At 40.0% G+C, this 20,585-nt stretch overlaps 1 protein-coding gene across 13 annotated transcripts in view; it reads right to left on the reverse strand.

Annotated features, from left to right (window-relative positions):
* nrxn2b (neurexin 2b) overlaps positions 1-20,585 on the reverse strand; it is a 698,285-nt gene that overhangs the window by 410,566 nt on the left and 267,134 nt on the right. For 2 of the 13 annotated variants that reach the window (XM_082527638.1, XM_082527639.1), the window contains exon 3: positions 18,715-18,818. The exons of 10 other annotated variants lie outside the window; for them this stretch is intronic. In XM_082527638.1, coding sequence (XP_082383764.1) covers positions 18,715-18,778 — 64 coding nt within the window. In that variant the 5' untranslated portion in view covers positions 18,779-18,818. Of the gene's footprint in view, positions 1-18,714; positions 18,819-20,464; positions 20,489-20,585 lie in introns of those variants that run through there. One more of the 13 variants, XM_082527641.1, reaches the window with a different exon arrangement.

The raw sequence follows: 20,585 nt of genomic DNA on the forward strand, positions 1-20,585 counted from the left end.
CAGCAAAGTGTTATGACTGTCTTCATAAATATTCATGAAAAAGAAAAAACACATGATGATTTAACAGGGGTGAAAACATGTGTCAACAATGCTCAGTGGAAGATAAAAATAAAGCAAACACTAAACAAGTTGTAAACTCATTTTGCTAATAACAACCCTTTGATACCCTTTGGAGATTCCAAATACTGAGTGAGAATTCAGTGTCCCTCTGAATGGCATTTGAGTTTATAGGGTATGCCATTAGCAATGCATTTTTGATTATCATTGCAAAATCGTAAACAATACTGTAATAAAACAAGTAAACAAGAAATGGACAACCAAATAAAAAACAGCTGTGCACTTTAACAGAATTTCAATTGCAGTAAATGAGACAATTCCTTAAACACTGAAGTAAAAATCTCTAAATGTAGTTTGTTATGTGCACCACTGTTTGCAATAAGATGTACTTTGCCACATTACCAGCACACCAACACAAGTGAGTGGCTGAAAGAACTGGCACCACTACTTGGTGCATTCTTCCATGTCCACCCTGGTATGAACATTTTCCTGCCAACTTGCACAGAGAAAGGTTTTTAGATGCGGGGCACAAATTGCCAGCTGCCATCATGCAGGCATCCCTGTGCACAACTAGCCAGATGCTGAACAAAGATCATGATACCAGCTCAGCAGTGACATAACTAATTTGTATAGTGTTGGCTAATTATGTCAACACATGCAAAAGGGTCTTCCACAGCTGAAAGCTCGCACATTATGCAGCGCTATTCAAAATTTGGCTGAAATTCTCGGGTATTCCTGAGCCTAGCGTGTATTAATAATAATCGGTTGTGTTGTTGTGAATTTTCAGCAAATGAAGACAGTAAGGACAAACAGCTATAACAAACATATCTGAAATTGAAAAAGCCTGCACCAATTTTTCTCTTTAGGGAACTGAGCATGCCAAGGAAGAATTAGACCTGAAGCTGAATGAGAGGGGGAAAGAAATCCTTGTACTTCCCCACATGCATGCTCATATAAAGCTCAGCCATGCGGGATGTCACTGGCTCTGGGAAAACACCTAGTTGAGAGCTGGCAGATATTTAAAAAAGGACACCCCTATCCATTTTTCAAAGCTTAGCAAGGCTCACCTTTTTTGTGTTCTCCAGTGACAACCGTAATAGAAATCAATGTGTCTGGGGCACCGATGGAGCCAGATGAGTTAATGTGGAATCGATAGCTAATGTCACAGTCATTTTTCCTCATCCACCAACAAACAGAGGAAGGCACGAGGTGGTCTGCACTGCTGGGGAGTGGCTGAGGGTCAGTGGGCTGAAGGAAAAGTGAGGCCACAGAGGCCGTCCTGAGATTCCTCATAAACCTACCCGTACCAGTCTTAATGATAGCTCTTGATACTTGCTAAGGCAATTGATAGCTAAGACACACCTTAACACACAGTAAAACCATGTCTTTCTGGGAGTTAATGATAATATTCTGCCCCAGTTATTTAGTGCATCAATGCTTGTGCTTAAAAGCTTACAGCAGTCTGAAAAATATCTAAATACTGAACAAAAGCCCCCATTGTACAACGATGAAAACAAAACATTTGACACACACTTCTCCAATTGACCTTTGCTAATCTGTCTCTGATACTTCCTGGGGTAAAGAGATTTAAATGGGAATTCCATCAGGAAACACTTCACACAGAAGAGTGCAACTGAAGTTATGACGCACAGTTGTTTGCTATCTGAAGAGATCATAAAAACAAACAAATGTATCAACACAAATACGCCGGCAAAATGTATGAGGCATGGCACCGAGGGCAGCTGAAAAATGCATTCGCAGGCACACATTCAGAATCCCTCCAGGCCACTACAATTAGAGTTGAAGCTTCCCATAAAACCCAACCCTGTAATAATCCCCCAGTCCTTAAATATTTATGGACCAGTGCCTACAATCCCCCACATCTCCTTTATTATTTGTCAGCAGAAATGATTTAGCCTCTGGAAGACTGCTACATAGATACATGCATTCAGAAAATTACAGGGCCACTGCTCAGCAACGGTTATTGCACTCTTTATACTGCTACCAGCAGTCTAAATAGGGTAAACAAAAATCTTCACAGTCTATAGAAGGGAAGCAGACCAGTGTTGCGACGCAAACTGACAGACACCTCTCAACTGTGATTGCTGAGAGAAAATATATACTTTTGGTTGGGATTTGTAGCCGTCTATTGAATGCAGGCAAACTGTTAAGCCTGTGTGCACTGACAGGTGGTCTGGAGGCCATAATAAAGCACAGTTGTAAAGATGCAGTTCTATGGATTTAAAAAACAAAATAAACCAAAGAAGCAAACATATATGCCAAAGTTAAGGTGGAACATGCTCAAAGATGATGAATCCAAGATACATTACATAACTAAAAGTAGCCTTGTTTTGACTATAGTTCATGCTTTCTCACTGCATTAGCAGCTGTACAGCAGATAACCCTCTTTAAGCATAAAACCTATTTACTGTAATAATATTTACTAAGTAGCACAATGCCAGAGAAGTCTCCCTTAAATGACACCATACCCCAGCGGAGCGAATGGTTCTGTACATCCGCCTAAGTTTACAGACGTGCCATGTGTGTTACTTGGCCAAGTGTGAGCATGTGCACAAAATACGTCTTTTGAAGTGGCCCACAGATTAAATTACTTTCGGCATGGACAGTAGGGAGGGGGAAATTGAGGAAATGATTAAAAAATAAATGGAAAAATGATTTCCCATCCCGGGCCCTGTCACAAAGGAGGGAGAAGGCAATGGGGTGACTGCATGCTTATTTATTTGGTTGAGGCCAACGCACGCCTGATGTAGCTGCTCATTATAAGACATTACCAATTTATCCCCCTCTATCTTTCCCGACCACTACAGGCTGCGGCTCCTGGGCCAGATTACGTAAATGAAATAATCCTAATCTCTATTCGCAGTTAATTATGACCACAGGAAAACAATCCAAACTAGGTTGGCACCCTTTTAGCATGCTGAATTGGTCCTCACATGATACCCTGTGTCATGAATCGCTGTGTGGCAGGCAAGCAGGAGTGGTGGACCCAAAATGCAGAACTCAGACACGGAAGTGAAACTTAAGGCACAGCTTTATTGCTGGGAAAAACCTCGTACAAACTAAACTCACCAAAAGAAAACCAAAAGTCAGAACAGAGGAACCAAGGACTGAAACACTGGAAAGAAACACTAAACTGGAGCAGGAGACCAAACACTAGGAACATAGAAGCAGAACACACAGCTAGTTGAGGGTACGACGCGACACCGAGTAGGGGAAGACACAGACACTAAATACAAGAGGTGAACGGAGCAAAGAGGAAACAGCTGGGAGACACGGCTGACGTTGATTACACTGACGAGACAGGGAGAGCACAAAGCTGAACGCACTGACAAAGGACACAGACCTACAAAATAAGACAGGAAGCACACGCCAGACAGAGACAGACTCGTAAACAGGCATAATGACGTCATGGACAAACAGAGGGACATACGGGCAGAGAAGACCAAGCACAGGCAACCTAAACCAAACATAATCATCATCGTCATCAACATCATCATCAGATAACTAAAGAATCAGAATATAATTGTAATCAAAACAGTATCACCAGAGAATAACCAATCCATAATGCAAAAATAAACCAAAACATAAGAAACTCAAAATGCTGGGTCGACCCGACCCAGGACCGTGACACCCTGCAAGTGACCTTCAAGCTCTCAAGCTACATACTGCTCTAAGCATTAGGATAGCTATTTTGTAGGTTGTTTTCAGCTTTAACAAATAAGACACAACTACTTATTCAAAGCCCCACTATCGGCTTGAATTACTTTCTTACCTTTTGACAGAAACCTGTAAAACTTTGATTAGCTTCTAAGCTTCTGATAGCCACTAGGCTATCTGATTCAGGAGATCAGAGAACCTCTGCTGCCCTCTCCTTGTACTGGGCCATGTACCCAACACCTCAGGATCCATGTCACTCCGATTCGTTTATTCTAGCCTGTACCTGGACCTTGGGAATTGTGTGTCTGTGTGTGCTTTTGTTTGTGTGTGTGTGTGTGTTGAATGAATGGGTTGCCAACCATTAGTATTAAGTCAGCCATAAATTACTACACCGGCATCCATACTTCACCAGTTGCCACATAATTACATTTCAAAGACGCTGTGTGTATTGACCTCGGAGAAGACCAAGATGTCATAAATAACAGGCATGCTAAGTCTCCATGTTCCATTCCCTGAAAGCTTCATGATGATCCTGTATGCGCATACAGGCAGATGCACGGAAAAGGGTTTACACCTTGAATTCTCACTATGAGATTGTAAAATATTCTGATCACATGTCTCTATATGTTTCTGAGCATGTATAAATATAACATCACACATCTTTATGTATTAAGTTTTTTACTTTCTCTATTTTTTGTCATATCCTATGACATCGTCATATCTCAGGGTCGCTGATGACAGAAAAGAGAAGCTCCCATTAATCATCAATGAATTATGTAGCCTCTGTCATTTTAACAGTATGAGTCTCCATTTGTGTTTCACTTTAGAGAGGAACACTGTGAACACATTTTATATTTTGCAAGGAAATATAGGCATAAATGTTGTATATTGGCAATCTATCGTCAACACAAGTGCACCAAAACCAATTAATGAGCTGAAGCCCTGCTAAATATGAACTGCAGAGCTGCTCTCACTGTCTGAAAAGCACAGCGAGGCACACCTAGCGAAACAGCGAAGACATCTGATAAAGTGATATTGTTCTTAAAGACAGGGTACTGGTGAGCCGTGCACTGTCGCTGGGAGATGTGTGTGGAGGCTGAGACAGAGCAAGGGCAGGATGCATAAGGAAGCATTGTTTACGTCCTGTCTCTCCCTCCACTCTATCTGTTTGCCATCTATCAGCACCTGACAACCTTGACAGGTTAGAGAGAGATAGCACCTCAATACCACTGGGATAGGATGCGCAAGATACAAGCCGACACATGGCCTGGATTTGTGTGCCTGTGTGCCTGTGTGCCTGTGTGCAAGGGGAAGGAAGGGTCATGTTTTACCACCTATGACTTCACATCCTCATCTCATCCTTAGGGTATGTTAACAGACCAACAGAGCGACAAAAACAAAAAAAACCCCCAAAAGGTCTCAAATAGCACTCAAGGAATATGCCTACTGTAGGTGTGTGTACCTGTGATTGATCTATTTATCTATTTCTTTACGCAGCGTGACTGTGAACTACACTAACTGTGATTAGATTTACTATGAACAATGTCATTTTTGAAGATGCATCAAACAAATACACAGAATTACCAGCTGGAGATATTACACATTACATCCTTTAATTTCTGTACAGTAGGAAACCTGGAGGTAAATGCACAACATGTAACAAAATAACTAAAAAAAAAAGGTGTTTGAGCATTTCAAAATGATTCTGCTCCAATTGTACACATTTCATTAGTATACACTGTTGCAACAATTAGGCACAGGAAGCAGAAAGAATCTGAAAGAACATATCTCAGGAGAGATTTTATAGAGAATGACCCTGTGAAAAGGATTTGAAAACAACATCAGGTACAAGGAACTCCAGACACACACCCACGCAGACTATACATGCACACATGAGCACAGCACGCACTGAAGAAGAGTTGTGCTGGAGCCATATGGACTAAATGGATTTAGAAACAGTGGATTATGCTGGCATGCTGAGCAGGTGAGTATATATTCCTAACTGAGCAGATGCTTCACAGGTGGAGGTGTGTGTGTGTGTGTGTGCATTGAAGGTAGGAACATGTGACTGCTGTGAAAAAAGTATCTGCCCTCTTTCTCATTTGTTTGTTCTTTTTGCATATTTGTCACGCTTACATCTTTCAGATCATCGAAATCTTTAGAAAGTTTAATATTAGATTATTGATTAATGATTATTATTATTTGCTGAAGACATTGTGTATATTTTTCCTTTTGTTTGTTGCTGGGTTTATGGAGATAATCTCAATTTATTTGTTTTTGTTTCCTTTTCATCTTTCTGTGCTCTGATTTTTCTGGCTCATGCCAAGGCGGTATACCTCTAGATTATTCATCAGCTGTTTGTCCTACAGTATATAAGACATGGTTCTGATTGGATATTATCACAGCTGGTCATGTTCAGGTAATTTAAGAAGACGACACACTGTTTTTTTACTGTCTGATGAAGAGCAGTTGTACTCAAAACATTAAATACTAGATGCATCAAATAAGGAAATTAGAGTTCTCCTGTGTTCTTTCATATAAAAAAAAGTTTTCCTACCTCCTTCCTGCTTTGCCCACCCCTCCACCCAATGTTAAATCACAAGTTAACTGTGATTAACCATATTTAATTCCCCTAGTCACACGCAGTCAATTGCTAGCCCTGCAAAATTAAGAATTCACTTTAATAGAACCTGTCAGAGAAAGTGAACTAGACTAGATAACCTCAAAGAGCAACACATCCTGCTACTAACTAAAGAAACTTAAGAACAGATGAGAAACAAAATCACTGACGTCTATGAGTCTGAAAAGTGTAGCAAAGCTGTTTCGAAGACTTTGTGACTCATTTCTCACAATTAGAGACAACTCGGTGTTGAACAGTGGTGAACTGTTCCAAAACGATTCCAAGAGTGCATCAATGACTCATTCAAGAGGTCGCAAAAGAAACCAGAACAACATCAGAAGAACTGCAGGCCTCACTTGCCTCATTTAAGCTCAGTGTTTATGATTCAACAACAAGAAAGAAACTGGGCAAAAAGAGCATCCAGAGAAATCAAAGGATCATTTTATATTTGCATAAAAACCAACTGATCCCCAAGACTTTGGGAAATTATTCTGTGAGATAAAAGCTAAAACTTTTAGAAAGTTTACATCCTGTTACATCTGGCATTAAATATCATACCAACAGTCAAACATGGTGGTGGTAGTGTGATGTTGGGGCTGCTTTGCTCCTTCAGGACCTGGATGAGTTGCTGTAATTGTTGGAAAATCATAAGGGGGGAAATATCCAGCCATCGGTTTTTGCCGTGAAGCTCAAGCGAACTGCCCAATGATCCAAAACATACCAGCAATCCCACCTCTGAATGGCTCAAAAAGATAAAAAATTAGAAAAAGAGAAAAGAAAAAGAAGGCTTTAAAATGGCCTAGTCATATTATGGAGTTAAATCTGATCAAGATGCTTTGGCATGACCTTAAACACACTATTTATGCTCAACCTCACCAAGAGGTTGCTGCCAATGGTTTCGTGTTTATGAACAACTTGCAATTAACTGCATAATTCAGCAAGTTTGTATTTGGTATTTCATCTCTTCAAGCAGGCATTTGTGCATGTGTGTCTTGTCATTTCTATTGATTAAACTTTAAATAACTCGCTGAATAAATACCAGGAATCACAAAACAGACATACAAACTTCTGCACCCTTGAGATGCAGATGTCAAAACCATCATCTTAATAAACATATATGCACCCAAAGTCTGTAAGCTTTTCCGACATGGCGTCCGGAACACCCAATCACAGCTAATAAAGGAGGCTAATGAACTCCTCTCATTATGTCGATGCTAATCATGTAACACAATCTTGTAATTTGATACACTTGATTTACGGAGGAGGACCCCCCACCCCAAACACCGCCATCACTTTCTACCCTCAATTCACCGCCCTCCACACAAACTATCTTTTACCATTAACAATCTGAGCATGTCACAGTTTGAGACGTGCATAATGACTTGCTTATCTCACACTGAGATGATGCAAGAGGGAACGGCAGAAAGAACAAATCGCAGTTGGAGCTGTCAAAGCGCAGACAATTTTAAGGTGACCGACAGCTGATGTTTCCAGCATGCAAGAATGCCGCACGTACATAGGTGTGCACAATTATACACACATGGCACGTAGTTTACAAATGTTATTTGGTATGAGTATGAAATAAATCCCCAACCTTACAAATCCTCATCACAACATCTGCTGATAGGAAGCATGCAGTCAAATGCTCTCAGAAAGACATCTGGACATGTACACAATATGCTTTATGTTCCACTGCAAGATTCTACTGTGCCCACAGACAAATATCAAATGTGTTTGCTGACACATGAATGATAACAAATGATTTAAATCCCTCTCTCAAGCTTCAATTCGTTGAACAAAAAGATTGCATAAAAATCTGAGGAACTAAAGCATTTTTAACACAATCACTTCATTTCATGAGCTCCAAAGTAATTGGACGAATTAAATAACTGGAAATGACATGTTCGTTTGCTGTAAAAACCCTTTGATGGCAATCACAGCCTGAAGTCCACATGCTGTATTTCCTCCTTTTTAATACTCTGCCAGGTCTTTGCTGCAGCAGCTTTCAATTGCTCTTTGTTTGTGGGCCTTTCTGTCAACAAGTGAAATGCTTGCTCAGTTGGGTTAAGATCAGGTGACGGACTTGGCCATTGAAGAATATTCCACTTCTTTTCTTTAATAAGCTCCTGGGTTGCTTTGGCTCTGTGTTTTGGGTCATTGTCCATCTGTATTATGAAACGCTGCCCAATCAATTTGACTGTTTTTAGCTGGATTTGAGAAGAGAGTATGTATCTGAACACCTCAGAATTCATCTGGCTGCTTCAGTCCTGTGCCACATCATCAATAAAAAGTGTCCCAGTGCCACTGGCAGACACGCACGCCCAACCCATCACACTGCCACCAACGTATTTTACAGATGCTTTGGATCAAGAGCCGTTCCACGCCTTCTCCATACTTTTTTCTTGCATCGTTGTGGTAGAGGCTGATCTTTGTTTCATCTGTCCAAAGACCTGGCCTTTTTTTTTTTTAGATCTTTTTCTGCAAAGTCCAGTCCAGCCTTTCTATTCTTGAGGTTGATGAGTGACTTGCACCTTGCAGTGAACCCTCTGTATTTACTGTCATACATTTTTTTACATGCAGCCACTTCACTTATCCCTGATGATGACAACTGCAGCAAAGATAATGACTGTGAAGGAACTATTGATTATGTTAATGCCAGTGATGAGGATGATGTTAGTAGTGCTGGTATTTGAATAATGAGAAAGATGGTGATGACTAACAGTCAGACTGTTAGCAATAATGAAAAAGGTGACAAAAGGTGAGGATTTCTCATGAGTCATTTGACCCAGTGTGTTGTGTTCTTGTATTTTCATGTCATTTTGTATTATGGTTTATGGTTAAGTTCATTTAGTAAGTCTTGAGTTTATTTCTATATTGCCTAGGTTGTCCTGTTTTGTTATTAGGTTCCCCTTGTGTCTTTGTCCTGGGTTTGTATGTGAGTCTTTGTGTCTTGTTTCCCTTCCTTGTGTTTCATTCCAATGTTTCCCCAGCCTATCATGTCACCCTCGTGTTTCTCTCTCGCTCTCTCCCTCGCGTTCCCCACTCACTCCCCCTTGCCCTCTTTGTGGTGTCGGTGTGTTGTCACTCTTGCCTGTCCCCGTGTCATGTTGTGAGTCTGCGTCTTTGTGTTTCTGTTTTATTTTTGACAGTCTTGTGTTCCATGTTCAGTGTGTTTAGTTTTGCTTCCTCTGTCTCATTGTGTACATTTGTCTCAGCTGTGTTCCCTACGTGTTTCCAGGTCCCTTGTCATTGTATTTTGTATTTAAGCCTTGACCTACAGGTACATTTAGGTTTGAGCCCTGCTCTGACGGCATTAACAGGAATGAGAATCGAATACGATGGAGAATTTAAAGCCATTTCAGCTGCTGTTTTGTGACTAAAACTGAATTTAGCCATTGCATCCAATTGAACATGACAATATGCTATTAAAGGATCAAATCCAATTTTCATGTCAAGAGTATCATCCTGCATCATTCAACAAACTGTCACAACAGACATATACATATACCAGCCAAAGTAACTGCTCTCAACATCCATGTCTGGTACATGTTGTTGTGAGGGGTCTAAAGAGTACAGAAGAGATATAGATGTATGTTATTTATTTATGAAACAGAGTTCATTATTAAAGCAGAAAATAGTGTAGAGGTCCAGCTAATTATTAGCTAATGTATGGCTGAGCAAAACCATACAGTGTACACACATGCTCAGAGTGCAAAGATGTTAAACCAGTGCAAGCAACATTAAGTAATTAATTAACTTTATATCAATAGCTACCTCTTCAGTTCTCCACTGGTTATAAAATTTCTTACCAGCCAAACAAGCAAACAAATTGCAGAAGATTTGATTTACATCGGCATGGCCCTAAACATTGGGCTTATAATCAAAAATGTTAAAGTATGTGTACAACCAGAGTGTGGCAGCAGTTACAGGCACAGAGCAAAAGAAAGAAGGCAGTGAGGGAGGAAGAAGACAATGAACGAAGGGAGACAAGTAACAGATGGAACAGAGACTGAGGTCATCTTCACTCGTGTCAGAAGTCAAAACATGATTATAATGAGAGGAATTCTGCCTATTCTTTTTATCTCCCTGTCTAACCTACGGGAAGTGATGCAAATGATATATCATCCACAAATGTGTCTGTTTGGAAAGAGAATAAAACCGAGACAGAGCAGACCCTGAACACGGACTGATGGGCAGAAAATATAAATTACAGAATAATTCAAAGGGCCTCGCTTTCAGTCAAAGACAGAGCAACGAAGACACATTTGTTTTAACACAGACAGAGATTCTTTGTTTGTTAATGAGAATGTGTATAGGACTGTCACAGAGTCAATATCAAGCACACCCTTTTATCTACCGCGTGGTGGAAATCTGTGTCATTGCAGCCAGTGTGTTAAGATGTCGTTATTCCCTTATCAAGAAGAAACTCAGTAGACAAAGGCCAAACACAAGTATTTAGTATTTAGTATTTATTTATTTATTGTCATTGTCAAGAACAATGAAATTGCGTTTGGGGCTTCCATACAACCCCAAAAAAAAGAAGAAAATAATAAATACCCCTTAAAACCCAAGTGTACATATTTATCCCAGTGTGACTCCAATGCAATAAGACAATCCTTAGCAATAATGTTCGTAGAAATTCAGACAAAGACCTGAGAAACATGACAAAATACAACAATGCAACCCATTCAATATTATTGTACTGTGAGATATGATATCAGATATGATAGTTATCTATTTAAGAAAGAGGGGGGGGGGGGGGGGGGGCAGGAGGGGGAAGAGAATAAAGATATGATGCACCAATGCAGACCAGTTCATTGCTATTAAGAAGTTGGATATGGTTATTGTCCGTGAGAGGGGGGCAGAGAGTTCAGGAGCCTCACAGCCTGTGGATACAGGCTGTTGGCCAGTCTGGATGTTCTGGCCTGTATAGACCTGTACCACAAGGCTTAGACTTCACACTGCCTTCATTAAAATACAAGTGCTCTCCATGTTTGATGAAATATTGTCACAGCTTTATTGGCTGTAGGCATTTCAAACCATTGATCACAATCTCTGCTACAGCTCCAGCGAGGACAGCAACATTTTAATTTATTAACTAAATGAAAATGAATAACTAAAACACTAGCTTACGAGGACGTGACAGTTTAATTATATCCGACGGGTTTTCATCAAAAGCCTTTTTCTAAATTCACTAAGTTACAAAATACATAAACATGCAGCAAAACTAAATGCAATACTCTTGTGTATTCTACTCACACACACATTTTCATGCACGTAGTCATTAAGTGTATACCTCTTTGTGCCATAACCCTATTATTAAGTTACTTTGCTACAAGGCAAAGCACAGCTCCCCTTGTTACAAGGAAAACTACACAAAGTAGCCTCCCACACACGCTCGTATGCGAGTGAAGTGCATCTATCTGCATTCAGTACATAAGCATACTGTTTGGTAACCAGAAAACAAAGGTATACGCTATATTCAATAAAGGGATAAGAAGAAGCTATGCAAATGTAGCAGAGAAGTCCAAGGCCACAATTTTATCAGATGGAAACTAAGCAACAACAGTACACTGTAAGCTGAATGCAGCTGAAGACCCCAACTGAAGAAAGCTGTTTTGCTAGACTCCTCAGGCTTTGTGCAAAACATTTAATATGTCACAACTTTGTTATTAAATATAACATATACAGTATGTCATATTTATCAGTATACAGTTTGCTAAGTGGACTGTCTCAGGTTTGATACGTACAGGTTTGAGCTCACCGACTGCCATGTGTCTTGTAAGATTTATTACACGCCACCCAGCAAGTATGTCTGGAATTCACCGAATGGTGTCCTGTGCGATTTAGCCTGCAAAGTGAGGCATTTATATTGCTGCGAACAGGACACCTAAAATATGAATTATAATCATTGCGTCCAAACTATCTCATAGTTTCTCATAAAATACGTAAGTCGGCAGTCAAATTCACCACAAAGTTTCAAACACTACAATCTGTCAGTCATGGATTTAACAGTTTTTGCAGACCCATTGGCACCTGCACAGAGAAAGGCTTGGCAGGAAGCCCAGCAAATAGCAAATCTCTGGAGTGCTGATGCCAGACAGTGGCATGGACACCCCATCACCATGGAGACCGGCACCTGACTAGGAGAAGACTAGGCAATAATAGATATCGTACTACGTTATATATTTTTATCTCTCGATTGGCCTAAAATATGTGATTTACCAGTTTTTATATTCACGATTATTTCCAAATATCCCCCCTTTTTTAAATTATTTGCTCAACAGCTTTACACCTGATTGGTAAGTGACTTTCAAAGACAAATGTTTTATGTAAGATAGCAGTCATCAAGTGCTGCTGTGTGTGAGAGAGGTTTCAGGAAACTAATCTGTCATTGTGTTATTATTAAAGTTGAGTGAAATATTACTCCACAAGGATGTAAAATATTCAGAATTACTTTGCTTCAATTAAAAAAAGAGACCAGAACACTGAGAGATGAATTTTACATAATATACACTTTTGTTTTTTTGAGTCCTTGTTTTAGCATTTATTTCCTGTTTTACTTTGGTAATCCCTGTTCTATGTGTTTAGTCTCCAGTTTTACTTTCCCCAGTCTTGCTCTTCCTCGTGAGTTACAGCTGTGCTCCTTGGTGTGTCTGATAGTGTCTCCCACTAGCCCCAGTCATGTCATATTGTTTGCCTGTTGCCATGATCTTAGTCGCCCGTGTTAGTTTTCCTTGGTCCCTGTGGACAATACATGCCTTCAAATAAAGATTTGTTTTTTAAGTTTTTTAGTCTGCCTAGCGCTTCCTAATCATGACAATAGTATGGTTCGGCCATTGCCTAGTATGAAACTCTTCCTCAGATCAGGATGCAGCATAAAAAGTTATGATCAACAGGGTACAAACAATTTCTAAAACAAAACTAGAAGCACTACTTACAGTCTAATCACTCCTGTACCATTAAAATAGAGCAGACACCACAGGATGTAAGTTAAGGCTAAACGGGGAGCAAAATATTTATCTATTCATAAAAAACTTAAAACTGAAATATTAAAAAACATACATTGTTTCATTTAAAGAAGGTCCAAGGGACTATAAGTTTGTGCATGCTTTCAAAATAATATTAAATCATTATTGTAACACTGTTTTCTACTTAATTGTGTAAAGACAAATGAGTCATTCATTATATTTTCATTTTTTAATGCTTCAGTGCAATGATTATCTGCGTTTATGTTAAATACAATACACTGAATTATATTAACATTGATTATTATTATCATGTTGGTTTGTGTTAAACTAAGAATACTTCTCTTTTACAAACACACAAGAACTTTGGGTCTACGTGGAAACATCCTGCTCACATTAGCTTCGATATTCACCGCAAAACGAGGTATTGATTTTTCATCACCATCATCATCTCCATCACCACCGCAACCACACTCTATGATTTTAATCAATTATGCATACACCATTCAAACACGATCTGCACATTTCTAATTGCCTCCCCACTGATCTCCATGGCAACAAAGTCTCCAAGCACCACAGCCAAGTTTCCTCCCCATTCCCTTGTACAATCAGTCTCTCTCCCCCCCCCCCCCCCCCCCCTCACTCTAATTTTCCTCATTAACTCTAACTCAGAAACCGAAAAAAGCAAGTAATGCTTTCATCCATTTTTAATAATGCTCGTCGCTTTCTGTCTACCCACGAAAGTCTCGTGTTTTCTTGCTTCTCTTGCCTTTGTCTTCACAAATAAAATCCAGACCTGTGAAGTGTGTCAACGGCACTTAGGATTATACTTTGATTTGAACAGTTTGGAAATTCCACTGGGGAGGAAGAGAAGAAAGTTTAGAGAATTACTTTTACATTCGTGTCTCTGTAGAGGTAAAACTTCTCCTGAAAAAGGAAAAAAAAATGAAACCTTCCTTGGTGCAGAGTCCCTGTGGAAGGATAGTATTATTGATTTTTTTTTTAGCTCAAAGTGGGTTTTTGTTTCCAAATTTTTGTCTTTCAAAAATGCTACCACCAGTCTAACCAAGTCCAAAGTTCCAAGAAAAAAAAATGAAACAAAAAACTAAGGCGATGTTATTCTAAGAATCAAGACTCTTCAATATATGATTTTTTTTTTGTGTGTGTGTGTGTGTGTGTGTGCAGGGAAAGATGAAACTAAGAGATGAAAGTCATTCCTTCCACCTTTCCCCCTGCTTTACTGTATGCCCTTTGACTCACATTGACATTTACAGAAACACACCCACAAACCCATTCTACCTCACCCTAGAATCTTACATCATGCAGACATCTAAGCAGTACATGGCTGCTAACAAGCTCTTGCTTCAGCTCTGACTGTTGATTAGGCCAGGTAGTCAATACAAACCACAGCCAGAATCCTAGTATGCCACACACACTCAGGTGTCTTTTATCAGCCTCGCCCCAGCCTCCAGCTCCACCAGCAGTCAATAGCTGGAAGAGACTAATCCATAACTGGAGCAGCAGCAGAGTATGTGACCTGAGACACCTGCGATTAAGAGTGAACAGTCATGTGGCATGAGCACCAACATCTGGCGGTCAGGAGCGACACTTGTGGCCTCATGTCACAAACAAGCTCCACACACATACACACAGTGTTGCGTGTGTATTTCATGTGCAAAATTCACACACGAGACTCATTTGACACAAAGCTGGCTGTCAGGACTGCACTGATAGATGCTTGCCCTGCAGTATGGAGAAAACAGTGATATCTCTTCAGAGGATGTGAATCTTGCACTGAAACAGAAAGTGCAGATATATAAGCTGTTACGTATGATTGTTTATATGTATGAGTGTGTGTGCGTGTGCATGTGGACCCACGGACATATTAACACACCCAGGAAGCGTGAGGGTTTGCTAGTATACTGCCTTCCAACTACTTCTCACAGTAATCGCATGCAAATATACACAAATTAGGAAACAAACACAACCTGTGTTGTTTGTCCTCGTGGACATATTAACACTCAGTCACAGCAGCATTTATAAAAAAAAGTATGAACAAAAAACAATGTGTTTTAATGCAATCACTCCAGTCAATGATTAGCTCATCAAGGCAAACAAACCATGCTATTGTGTTCAATTTAAATGAGGTCTAGGTCACCTCAAATTAGTGTTGTATAAACTGTCTTAACCACTGCTGACTGAGAAACAGTGGCAGCAACTGTAATTGAACTTCACATTCAGGAGGGGTAATCACCATGTTGCCAGGATTTAAGCATCGCCTACTTTGCAGTGGCACAAATGTTTGCTGTGCTGCTTTTGATATCATTATGGAAGAACCACATTTTGATTGTGACTCAAACGTGTATAAAATTTGACTTTAGCAAGCATACAGCAAAAGACAGGAGAACCAGTATTTCCACTTCATGTTCTACTAACAAAGGAGCTAAAAGGTCTGAGACACTGAGACTATATCATTGTTTTTAGTACTTAAACAAAACACACTGATTGATAAAATGTTAATGAAAAGCAACACAATCCTGCACCTGCACATTAAAAAAATGGTGCATGGAACATCTCCACACTTCACAGTGTAATAGAGTTTGCTAGGCGATGTACAGTAGCCTCTAGCTGTGATCACTGTGCCCTTTGCGAGTGTGAGCCCAGCACGTGAGCAGTGTGTTTCTATGCCCGTGCACTTGTGTAAAGCACTACCGCCTGCCTGTGTGATGGATGCCCCTTTTTGTAGCACAGGTTAGAAGGCATCCTTGATGGGATAGGCCAACTGTTCATCAGTCCCCAGCCCCTACCGATCTCTCGTCTCTCCCCTTCGCACCGCCATTCATTCTCCCCCTCCTATTCCAGCTGCATATGATGAATGGCCTACACAAGAAATGTGCTCTATTTCTTTTTCCTCTGCCACGAGCCTTGGTTCACCCTTTCATCTGATTGCTTCTTTTATTTTCTTTACCTTTTTTGCCATTCTCAGCCATCCATCTCTCATGGAAGGGTGGTGGTTAATGAATCTCCAGTGTTTTTCATTTAGCTTCAATCTATAGCCTGAAAAGTTAGACCCATCTTTGCTGAACTAAGCCAAATTACTTTACCTTTGCTCAGTTGAATTAAAGGTAGTTTAAAGAAATTCTTGCCCTTGTTGCTTTTGCTGAGCTTTCAACTTGTATTTATTGGTGCTTTAGAGCTTCTCTTGCTCAAGCTTTTAGTACTGGGAGAGACGTCATTCCTATTAGTTTTATTATTATTATTATTGGTTTTATTTTTCTTCAGTAAAAGATTGCACTGATTCCAAATTACAGGAGAGATAGTTTGATAGGAATCTATCTAAGCAGGGCTTCAATATCCTCGGTGCATCTTGTTTATCTAAGCACACATCCTCTGTGATGTGTCGGTCGAACGACATTAATCTGTGTTTATCCTGAGCTGCTAGTGAAGCTACCCTGGGATTTATGCACACTCTTCCTTCCTCACTTCAACATAACTGCTCCTTCCGCTGCTACTCATCCACTTATCTAACTAGTGAGATGTTAAGTGAAATGCATCACACCGAGCCATTACTACTGGTGCTTGTTGCAGTTTCACTTTTCAGTCAGATGACAAACAAGAAAAAAAAATCTTCAGGATCCAAATTACGATCCACTGAAGCCAAAGAAAATATCGCTGGGATGGAGACGGGGCTGTCAGCAGGCTTGTTAATAGGGGTGACTTGATAAACGAAGTAATTCATCATCAATTTCCATGGCAAGGTGCTGCAGAGACAAATTCTCCGCTCTTCTGGCATGGAGGGGGGGGGGGGTGCCCTGTCCTTGATGATTAATTTGAATAAACAGAGCAGCGTTAACATTAATGTTGATTGTTGATTAAGTTCAGATCCATTATGTTCCCCCCAACTGAGATGCCCCCTCCATTTTTCTGATATGCCTCTGTCTCATTTTATTTATCTACATCTTAAATATCTGTGAAGTCATGTGCCAGGACTCTTAGTCTGTGTGCCAGTTAGCATCAGGTGCAAAGCAGTTAGCAAATATTTTACTCAAACTGCATACATTTTCCTTGCAGGCATTGCCAGATCCAATAATTGTAATAGCCTTGAAGTCCTAGTTTACTGGCTGTTTGTTGTTCCTCCCCAGCTAACAGAAATGGAGATTTTAAAAAAACTGGACAATGAATCCTATTTGTGAAAACAAAACAGTGTCTGTGAGGAGTTATCTTGTATGGATAAGAGCTACTTAAAAGCATCCCACAGAGCCAAGTTAAAGAATATCAGCTACTTGTTAACACAAAAGACTGTCTTCATACGAAGGCAAATCTATTCTCAAGCTAATGATTTTTATTCAGTTCAAAAAGCAGATTAGAATTATTGTGTGCATTGCCCTCTGGCTGTAAAAACAAAGCTACTGTTTTAAAACCAATATAATCTCTCCCCATGTGAAGCCTAAAGGAAGGTTGGCAAACCAGGTTGAATAATACCACCAATAATGTAGTAAAAGCCAACTTGGCTGAAAACATCCACACTGAGAATATTGTCTTTTACAGCAGGGTCGGCGTACTGACAAGCAAATGAATCATAGAGCTAAACTAAATACTAGAAGGGGCATGCAGGGCACACACAATCCCATTTTACACATATATAACTGCCACAAAGTGATATTGGAGAATACGTTGGGTGAGTTTCATTTTTTTGGAGCATATACATTACACATATACAGGTGTACTCAGCATATCTATGTACAAATCTTTGCTTTTTACGTACATTTCTTGGTCACAACACTAAATTAGCCTTCACTCCTTTATAAATAGCTGAATGTTGCTAATCTCCCTCCCTCTGCCTTTGCTAACAGATATTTCATCATGCATTGAAAGTGCATCCTTTAAAGGAGCTACAGCCCTGTTAATAGTGAGGTGAATGTGTGGGGGCATTTAAATCAACCACGGTGTGCCATCTGAGTCTCCTGTTTATCACCCTGTCATGTGGCAGCTAGTGCTGATCACTAAGACCAAAACATGATCTCTTTCTGACACTAAAGTCTCTATGGGTTCTTAATCTCCTGGGTAAAACCACCCTGTGACAGCTAGAGTGTTTCTGTGCATACAAATTAGTGCTCCACTTTGCTCTCATCCCATCATGTGAAAAGTAGCTTAGCTACTGCTGTAGACAGACTTTTATTAGGGTTTCAAGGCAAAAAAATAAATAAATAACTAGCTAGGGGGCCAGACACAGGTCATATCAATTTGGACTGCCACCTTTAGAGACCCTCTTTCCACATGTGCAGATATATATGGCCATGCATACATAGCCTTGCATATATACAGATGCAAATCTTTTTCTGCTGAGCACCAATAGGTACAAATGCATATTCCACATGATTTTATAAGTACCTGCGAGACGAAGGCACCGGAATAGCCAAACACGCCCTGAGTAGTTTAATTCCGGTGTTGCCATGACGATGACAGAGTCAAGATGTGCCCTTAGGCCTAATGAGCTGAATGGGCAGACACAGAGGGCAATGAGGAGGTTTGCAAAAGTAGCTGCATGTACAAGAAGCAAGACAGCATACAAATGAACTCAAAATGACAACGGAACACGCGTGCACATACGCGCACAAACTCAAACACCAAAAGCATCTTCCTTCCACAGTGTTTGTTCTGAAGCAACAAATGGCATCCCTTCCAAACCCTTACTTTAATGAAGCACTGCAACATGTTGAAAACACATACTTTGCCCAACTACGAACTGTGCTCACGCTCTCTGGAAGCACAGGGGGTTTTTTTGTTGTTGTGGTGAATGTAATTAATAACATGCTCAACCGTGCATGTATACTCACATACTCATGGAAAAAAAGGAAATTACACAATAGGAGGAGCTTCAGAGTCTGGCCTTTATTATACTAAATTAGTATAATTTGATTGCTGCACAAGTTTTAGCAGTGCTTAAGACCCAACTAACTTGTGATCCATGACCAGATCCTCCTGTGTCAAATAAGCTGTGTTATTCTACAATAATCTCTATAAGACATATTGAAGTTTTGTATGTATTTTAACTCTACTTAACTACAAGGCCAAGGTCTATGAACTTCTTAATAGTGATCATGATTAACTACAGTCGGTAGTTTCTCAGAAACAAAGGATTTTTTTGACTGGATTGACTACTACTCAGGAAACTCAAACTGAAAACTGACATCTTGAAGCTTGACTGAAATTTGTAGCTGCCTCCATGGACAAGCAATGACAGCACAAGGAAAAGTTTTATGAACAGATGATTTAAAGATTGACTTGTTTGGCTATTATGACAAGAGGTAGGCTTGTATGAGTCTTCTGCCCTCAGCTGAATGTCTCTATTCGGCTTAAGCAGAGAGCTAAACGTTAAATGGCTTCAGTGAACACTCAGGAGACCGTGTCGCATCCTTCAGAGCTTTACCGCTCCTTATTTTTCTTTGTAAAAGTGTAATAACAGAATCAGAATACTGTGTATTTAGTCTCCATGCAAATACACAAAGATTACATTCAATATTGTTGCCATGAGTAAGCAGTCACTACACAATCTCAACATCGACAATACACCCGCATAGCATCTCAAGAAATACAGCTAACACCATATGCTGGTATGTTTCATGCTAGCAGGTTAAACAAAGCACGAAAAGCTAGCTTATGCTAGTAATGTAACAAACTCGCTAAACACACAAGAAACTCATCAGTTCACTGAACAAGGTACTAATAAGTGAGAACAATCAATCATTTTGCCACACTTACAGATTATGCCTTTTCAAGAGCAACAGACGCAGGAATTGACAGAGACACAGAGAAATGGACCTTCCCTGTCGAGTGCTGGGAGAAAACCACTGCTCGAGCTCTTACATGGTGCTTCCCCTGTTGACCCACTAAATGGCAGGCTTTGCCATAGGAAGATCCGGAGTAAACATATTTACTGACACGTTGCTACAATTACTTATAGAATGAATGACTATGACCCGTCATAACCAGAGAGACAGAATAATGAGTAAAGGTGAGGCTTTTAAAACCTATACAATGTCAAGCATGGTGGTGGTGGTAGCATCATGCATCTGGTTGTTTTGCTGCCAGTGGTTATGGTAGATTGTACGTAGTAGATGGAATAATGAAGGAGAACTACCTTCAAATTCTTCAGCTTCCTCCAAATTCCTAGATGGGTTTTGCTGTTAGACAACCAGCTCACATTTGATCCTTATTTGATTGACATGGTTTACAGAGGAGCCTGTGCTAACTTAATTACT

The sequence above is a fragment of the Aulonocara stuartgranti genome (genome assembly GCF_965226115.1).
Source record: "Aulonocara stuartgranti genome assembly, chromosome: 3".
Lineage (NCBI taxonomy): Eukaryota > Metazoa > Chordata > Actinopteri > Cichliformes > Cichlidae > Aulonocara > Aulonocara stuartgranti.